The 8,217-nt window shown below is 33.2% G+C and overlaps 2 protein-coding genes across 2 annotated transcripts; one reads left to right on the plus strand and one right to left on the minus strand.

Annotated features, from left to right (window-relative positions):
* Positions 1–5,720: 5,720 nt before the first annotated feature.
* Positions 5,721–6,221, plus strand: LOC107478598 (uncharacterized; the record flags this gene model as incomplete). Its single annotated transcript, XM_016098732.3, is given in 1 exon segment — positions 5,721–6,221. A coding segment is annotated over 1 exon segment (381 nt), but the record flags the coding sequence as incomplete, so codon positions are not given.
* Positions 6,222–6,589: 368 nt separating this feature from the next.
* On the minus strand, positions 6,590–7,795 carry LOC127745484 (probable xyloglucan endotransglucosylase/hydrolase protein 26). Its single transcript, XM_052258242.1, has 4 exons — positions 7,624–7,795; positions 7,376–7,476; positions 7,084–7,277; positions 6,590–6,998 (listed from the first exon to the last, which is right to left on the minus strand). Exons 1-4 carry the CDS (start codon positions 7,793–7,795, stop codon positions 6,590–6,592), a joined length of 876 nt encoding a protein of 291 aa, XP_052114202.1.
* Positions 7,796–8,217: the final 422 nt, after the last annotated feature.

Consider the following 8,217-nt stretch of genomic DNA (forward strand, 5'->3'; position numbering starts at 1 on the left):
TGGCTTTGGAGAGGGCTATACTTCTGCCAGTATACTTCTTTCTAGTGTTCTCTGTTGTGAGCTTCATGCTATTTGGAGAGGGCTTGTTATGGCTTGGGATTTCGAGTGCAAAGAGGCCATATGTGAAACTGATAATCTTGATGCGTTTCTTCTTGTTTTGTGAGGCACAACCAGCATGATTAGGAATGACTCTGATTTGCTTGACGAGATCAAAGAGATGCTCCAGCGCAATTGGACAGCTACTTTAGTGCTTATCTAGTGCACAGCAAACAGAACGGCTAATTTAATGGTTAAAACTACTGCTTTAAACAAGCAGGTGTACTTAGAGTGGTTACTGTCCCCTAATAATTTAGACATTATTATTAGAGAGGAGTGCTACTCTTTCTCTTAGGTCCTTTTTCTTTGTGTTATGTTTAGTCACCAAAATTGATTTTACTTCTCCGTATGTCTAACCACAAACAATAGAGTATTAGTCTTTCTTTTCTTTTTTTGTTGACATATGAATGAAACAAATTATAAGTATTTATATAAAATAATTATCCAAATCAGTCCTAAAATTTTTAAAATCAAATATTTTAATTCCTCAAATTTTAAAATACACAAAATAGTCCCTAATGTTTATTTCATTAAATAATGCATTCCTCCTCCGTTAGTCATTATCAATAACTCTCGTAAAACATTAATTTACACATGTGGCCATTAAGTGTTCACGTGTGTGAGCAGCGACGAACCTAGAAAAATTTTATAGTGGGACAAAAATATAATAAAATTTAGGTATAGATATATTTTTTTGGCTTTCTATAATACCCAACATGTTAAGGATTATTCCATTATGAATTTGAATTTTATTTAGTCTGCAATTGGCTAATGAGTTACTACACATACAAGATGGAATTCGAACTCCCAACACTTACTTAAGCGAACAACGACTAAATTGATTTAGATATATTTAAATTTTAAATTATAACTATCTATACATATTAATAAAAACTAAAATATACACGCAATCATTTATTATAGTATTTAAAATAATAAAAAAAAATTTCACACCCACAATATAATATTCAGAATAATAAAAACAATAACTTATAATGACTTTCTTTTTATTTTTAACATGATAATATTATTTTTCTATATATATTCTTAAAAATTTATTTTATTTTTTATTATCTCATATTTAAATATTAAACTGTTAGGTCTATTTATTATAGTCTTTATAGTATAAATAAATTTAACCAAAATAATTACTATAATCAAGATCATTTTAATAACAAATATTAATATAGTATATTAATATATAGATAATATATTTTTTTATCTTAAATAATTTTTTAAAAAATTACTAATAATTTAAGTTGTATTTAATTAAAAAACTAAGTTTAATTATCAACTAATTAACTAATATAATGAAATTAATTATCACTATTTTTTGAATTTATTTATTTATTTTTTATTATTATACTAACTCAAATTTAATAATATAATAATTGTTATTATTATATGTTAAGTTTAACAAAAAAAAATAACATAAAATAGAAGAAAATTATTCATATTTTATTTTGGAGTAAACATAATATAAAAGGACATATATATTATTTTTTTTAAATTTTGTGGGGGCAAATGCTCCTTCCGTATTGCATATAGATCCGTTTTATATGTGAGTTGGACAAATCAGTATTTAGAATAAAAGATAAAACAATTCTAAAAAAAATTTAAAACAGTCCCTGAAAATTTTTAAAAATTCCTAAACAGTCTTTTCGAATATTTATAAAAAATGTTGGGTTAGGCATAAACCCGCTCTCAACCATACCCATAGTTTAACCCACTCCGCTCTCAACCTGACTCGCTACAGATCGAGTTGTCAATCATACTCGAATGGGTTAGATCGATTGGATACCTGTATATAGGATTAGTATTAGTAGTCCTATTTTTAATATTTTTTCAAAAGTCAATATCTTATAATATTTTTATTAATTAAAATAATAAATTATTATTAAAAATATATATAATAAATAAATAGTACAAAAAATAACAAAATATATACTAAAAGATAATTTTATTTATTAACACTAAAATATCATAAAAATAATATTATTTAATTATTAACTTATGATACCTATATTTAGGCGACGATGTAGAAACCATAATAATAATAATAACAAAATCTAAAAGGTCATTGCATTATAAAGGCTATTATTTATATATATAAATTTTTAAAATATTGACACCAAATAAACTTTAAAAGATATTTCTATGTGAAAAAAATTACTAACTGTGACAGCAAAAATAACTTTAATTGCAAGTCTATTTGTATAATATTACAACAAATAAATCTCAACTTTTTTTTAAAAAATATGAATTTGTCAAGATATTTCTTCTTCAAATTTTATAAAAATATTAGAAGTTTCACATTTTTGTAAATCATCCACATTAATTTTGTGGTTGTTGGTACGAATTTTGACTTGAGAGGTAATTTGACTACAATTCAAATTTGAGAAGGATCGATGGATCAACCATTTGACTATCGGAGAATAACATTTTCGACTACAAATAGAATAATAGTCAAGGTTGAGAGTTTAATGATATGAAATGGGTCAAAATTAGATACACCACGTGGTTAAATTTAAACATGATGCGAGAACGTGGGTTTGGAAGCCAAGGCAAAACAGAATGTGGAGAGACCATTACGAGGATTCTTCAGATTCAAAGCAAGGCCGTGGCCTGAGAAAAAGGAGGAACTGGATCGTGGTTAAGATTTTTCAAGAACAAGTCTATCCTTAGGATCTATAAATAGAAGTTTTAGAAGAAAAAGAGGGCTTCAATGAAAAACACTAGATCATCACATAAACTCTTCAAAAGTTTTCAGTCTGAGTGATGCAACAGAAGATCATGGAGTGTAAGTGCATGTGAGTGTTAGGAGCCCATTTTATTATGTTGTTTTTTTTATTAGTTTCTTTCTTTTAATTTTCTTATTTTAAATATTTCATCGTTATTCTGTTTTCTGCTAATTTTCATATTTACTCACATTTTTACTTGGTCAAAGTTTTTTTTCAGTTATTTGTATTTTCAGTCTTATTTATTACAATTTACCATTAATAATTCGACACAGTTACTTTGATACAACCGTTACGTAATTTTTAGGTCGTGCTCACTCCTTTGAGAGGAGTCGTATCTGCTCGCAGAACTGAGATCTTGATACAAGTTCGATTTTGACATCCTATCGATATTACAAAAAATCGAGTGAAACAATGGTTAACTAAAACTTACAAATTTGACATTATGGATGACTTGATTCGCATTACATGCAAGTTCTAAAGTGTTATCTTCATAAATATTTGCACAAATATTTCCAATTGCTAATGTAAAAATTTTTATATTAAATGAGAGTTTTCGTATTTCTTTAAGCAACACTAGTCCATTCTCTTCTTTATCATTAAAGAATGATCATAGAATATTCCACTTATAAATTAAATTAAATTAATATCTTTCATGATAAAAAATAAATGTGTTTTTTATTCTAATTTTTTTTTGAAAAATAGTGCTTTTTCAAAATTAATTTATAATTTATTTTAAAAATAGATAAAAATAATTTGTATATATAAATAATTAAATTTTTGATATTTTTAAATTCTTTTGAGACTATTTTGTATTTCATTTTTAAAACTGATTTGTCTAAAGGGAGCCACTACTATAAAGATACAAGAAACGTCTTTTTTTAAAGACATAAAATTTCCACCAATTAATAGTTGACATGTGGTATTAATTAAATTTGGTTTATTTTAATGGTTTTTTTATTATAAACTGGCTTTTTTTTATTTGAACCAATTAATGATATTAGACCAAGTGAATTATTTTTTAAATAGAAAATTACTATAATGCCCTCGTTGTAAATTTATTAATTTTAAAAATCCTCATATTCTCTCTGCCTCTTCTCTGGTTGCTATCCGCCACCATCATTCCCTTTCCCTCTCTTCTAACAAAATCACCATCTCTACTCTTCTCTAGTTTCTGTCGTCGCCGTCCAGCCCAGCAACCGGCATTGTTCTCAGTCTTTCTCTCCGCGTCGTGTTCACTGCTCAGTCTCTCAACACCGTCCTTCTTTCCTCTCTGTGCGTTGTTCTCTTTGCCGACGCCGTGGTGCACCCGCGTTGTTCTCCTTCCTCAGCGCCATCATTTTCAGCAAATAGCAACAAATTCAATGTTTAGTGATAATAATCAGTAATAAATTAGTAATGATTTTCAACAACAAAAAAAAAACTAACCAAAGAAACCTTAACTCTACTGTGCAAACTAAAGAAAAATACAAATTCATGGTAAAGTGGTAAACAAATCAAACAAAAAATGATGAGAGGTGGAGCTGACAGCTGCATTGTATAAGAACAATAATAAATATAAGTTGAGAAAGACTCCAAACAAACCTTCAACTCCAACAACTCCATATACTATATCAAATTAAATCCAGCTACAAGTAAAATAAAAACTAAACACCCCATTACAACAATCAAGAGACCAAGCAAATTAAGAATAAAAAAGGTCAAAGCATCCAGACATTTCAACTTCGACATAAACAACCTATTTAAAAATAAATAAGGATACTCACAAGTTTTGGATTACTCATAAAATTAAAGTGCAGGACGGTAATCTTTAGCAGAATCAAAATTTTTATTTACAAAAACCTTCTCCCACAAAATAAAAATTTTTTACAATATAAAAGACAGAGACATTCACTTCACTAAATTAAACGATAAAAGATAAGATACTGGTGACTATTGTAGTAAAAAAAAAATAATTTAATGTGATTGATTGAAATAAAGCAAAATATGAGAAGAGGATTTTACAGAGTAGAGAAGCGGATTTACTAGAACAAGAGAAGCAGACGAAAGAGAGGATGCAAGCACAGACGGCGGAGAGGCACCTTGGAGAGATTTTGTTGGCGGCGCAAGAGAAGAAAGGAGTAGCAGCAACAACGCATGAGGAGAAGTAAGAACGAAGCAGTGATGCCGACACCAATAAGATCGGCGATAGCGACGCCGGCGTTCAACCAAGAAGAAGAGGGAGGAAGGTGGCCGTCTTAGGGTTGGGTATGGGTTTTCATTGCAGCAGCGGAGTGACTCAGTGTGGATCATAAAAAATGGGTTTACACTTTGCCGGTTTTATTAAAATAAACCGGTTTTTTTTAATTTTTTAAAAAATAAATTGTTAAACCGATTTAATAAATATATCCAATCATATTGTAACACCTATAGCATCTTTACAAAAAGTGTTTTAGACCCACTTTATAGAAGCATCCGCCTTGTCTAAATTGTACACATAAATAATTAACCGCTATGTGTGCGAGTTAATGTTCACATGAGTAGTCACTGTTAATGACTAATAAAAGAGGGTTGTATTGACTAATGAAAATAAATATCAAGACTGTTTTATATATTTTAAAATTTGAGATAATTATCCTTCATTTTTTTTTCTTTTTAGGTGATGATTCCTTCCCTTTTTTTTTTTGGTTTGCACCAGGGTATCCATTAGGTCGGAAGCCCAATGACTAATCCCTCGGGTACTGCAGAGGCATACAAAGTGAGCGACCCTCCCAAGCAAGCAAGCTCCATTCCCATCCTCCAGTGAGTATCGAACCCGGGAGAGATGGTTAAGAGACACAGACCCTCATCCATCTGTGCCAACTTGCGTTGGTATTCCTTCCCTTTTTTTACGACATAGGAGTTAACAGTTTCACAAATTGCGGCCCAAATAAGAAATAGCTCAGCCCAAGAGCTAGCTGCTGCAAATTGCGATGGAAGTTAATTTGGGACAGGACGGTAGCTGAGCGCTTGAGCCTGAGATCAGAGATGGTAGGGGAAGTGGAGAAGATGATCGCAGTGGGTTTGGTATGGGGCGCCACAAATGCTATCATGCGCCGGGGTGCCGTTCTATGGGACCAAGCTGTGAAATCCACATCAAGGGCAGATCCCAACGCCAAGCTGTACCAGAGAGCACTGTTGTCCCTCCGCAACTGGTTCAAGCTCCTATGGATCTGGCAGTACTCCATCCCTTTCCTCGTCAACCTCTCCGCCTCCCTCACTTTCTTCGCCATCCTCTCACACGCCCCACTCTCCCTCGCCGTCCCTGTCACCAACGCCACCACCTTCGCCGCCACCGCCGTCTTCGGCATCCTCCTCGGCGAACGCACCCACCTTCTTCGCGCATCCCTCGGTACCGCTTTTATCGTTTCCGGCCTTTTCCTTTGTATCAATTCCTAACCTTTCAACTATCTCTATTTATGCGTCATTCTGTTACTTCCATTGTCAGATTCAAGTTTTGTTGTATCGTCGAATTGTAATCATGTCCCGAGGTAGGTTTTATTTTTTCAAAATTACAGTAGTTTATTAGGCCTGTTCAGTTCTCAGCACGGAAATTACCAAAGCATTGTCCTCGTTTGGCGATGATGAAAATTTATTGTGTGTTAAGTAGATAACTAAGCATACAAAGCAGCATTATTAGTTCTTGGTGAGCAAGAATCGAGTCACCAAGCCTTGCGAGGCTTTAAAAAATGGGGCAATGACAGAAAAAAAAAAGAAGCAGCATGTGATCCTTATGGTTACAGTTGTGTTTTAGAACATTCTGGAGGCAACTGGCCGTTGAATCTCTTGGAATCGGCGCAGTAGTCGTAGATCATGTAATTCTTTCTGACCCAGTTCAACTGGCCTTTTTCGGAGTAACTTAGCTGCTTGTATAGGGGAGAAATCCACCAATTTGCAGGGACATTGGAGGCACAGTGATTGATGCTCAGTGCCCCATTCCACTTGCAAGCCCTTGCTCTGAAATGATGAAAGCTGGCTATGAATGGTGCACCTCTCCAGTCAGTCTTAACAAGCCCTCCTCTAGTTGCCCAGTCATCTGCATTCCATAGGCTGCTGTATACCCTCATTCCATGCTTGTTTGGATACGCAACACCGTGATTTTCGTAGTTCTGAAAAACCCGAATCGGCAGACCATCAACATACCACCTGAGATAGCAGTGCAGTGCAGTGATAGTTAAAGATCATCACATCCTTAGATAGCAGTTAAATAATTGTGCTGTCATCAACTTACACAATTTGCGTGGGGTTCCAGTGAATGGTGTAGTTGTGAAAGTCAGCAGTTGGGTCAAACCAGAGGTAAAATTGCTGCTCTTTGTTTCCTTTTCCTTGTGTATATATGTTGGTATTGACAGTGTATGGTTGTCCTGTAATGTTGCCTAAGAACTCAAAATCTATCTCATCATGCTGACTTCCCGTGGAGGATAACTGTACACAATATTTTGGGAGAAGCATTAGCAATCCATTTTGTGTGGAAAGTATAAGAGATTATGGTGACCTTTTTAGCTCATGTGACTTTGACTTACATAGTAGGCTGTTACTATTCCTGCAGCATTGCCTGGTATGAGCTTGATTAGCATTTCAATGCTTCCAAATAAGAATGATCTCTTCGATTTAGCAGCAGATCCTGATACCAAAAAGCAACTTTGTGTTTGGAGAAAATGAGAACAGATAATATTATACGCACAAATTTTCTCATTCCAAGAGACCCATGTCTAGTGAAATCCAAATTTATACTTAATTAATGCATGCTAAAGAAGCATAGAATTTTCACCTGAGGTTGTGTCCAACACTAGATGAAGGTCTTCGCCCATAATCGATGCATGTTGAACACCCCATGTGAGATACATGCTCTTCGAAAAGTTGCCATCCACTTGGACGATGTTGCCAACGAGTACCACTACACATATAAACAAAGCCACCAACATTTTCTCAAATTTTGCCATGTTTAGTGTGTTCTATGGATATGATAACATGGATTAGTTATTAGTGATGATGTATTTCTTTATATATTTATATACCTACAACCAGCAATATATAGTTGACAATCTGAAGATGAGCTATACGTGATTATTATAGAATGAATTGGTCTGAGTTATATTGGATTATTGGTCTGCTCATAGGATTTGTCAGGCCGAAGTTATTGCTTTTTGAGACGAAGAGGCGGAGAGCTTTCAGAACATACGTCAGGTTTCATAAATGAATTGGCTCCTGATTGGGTTGTGTTTTTGAAAGCTTTTGATTTTTTGTGTGGGAGAGAGAAATGTGTATGACAATAGGGTGCGAGAAGAGAGGTGTTTTATTTGGCTATGGGATGACACAAATCGGAGGTACCGATTTGTTTGCATTGTTTTGTTTTTTAAACAAA

This window comes from Arachis duranensis, chromosome 3 (assembly GCF_000817695.3).
Source record: "Arachis duranensis cultivar V14167 chromosome 3, aradu.V14167.gnm2.J7QH, whole genome shotgun sequence".
NCBI classification, from domain to species: domain Eukaryota; kingdom Viridiplantae; phylum Streptophyta; class Magnoliopsida; order Fabales; family Fabaceae; genus Arachis; species Arachis duranensis.

Excerpts from the sequence above, each read along its gene's own strand:
- LOC127745484 (XM_052258242.1), bottom strand. The coding sequence starts at position 7,795 with ATGGCAAAATTTGAGAAAATGTTGGTGGCTTTGTTTATATGTGTAGTG. Across the intron at positions 7,477-7,623 it reads AGTGTTGGACACAACCTCAG|GATCTGCTGCTAAATCGAAG; the intron begins GTGAAAATTCTA and ends TTTTGGTATCAG. Across the intron at positions 7,278-7,375 it reads GAATAGTAACAGCCTACTAT|TTATCCTCCACGGGAAGTCA; the intron begins GTAAGTCAAAGT and ends TATTGTGTACAG.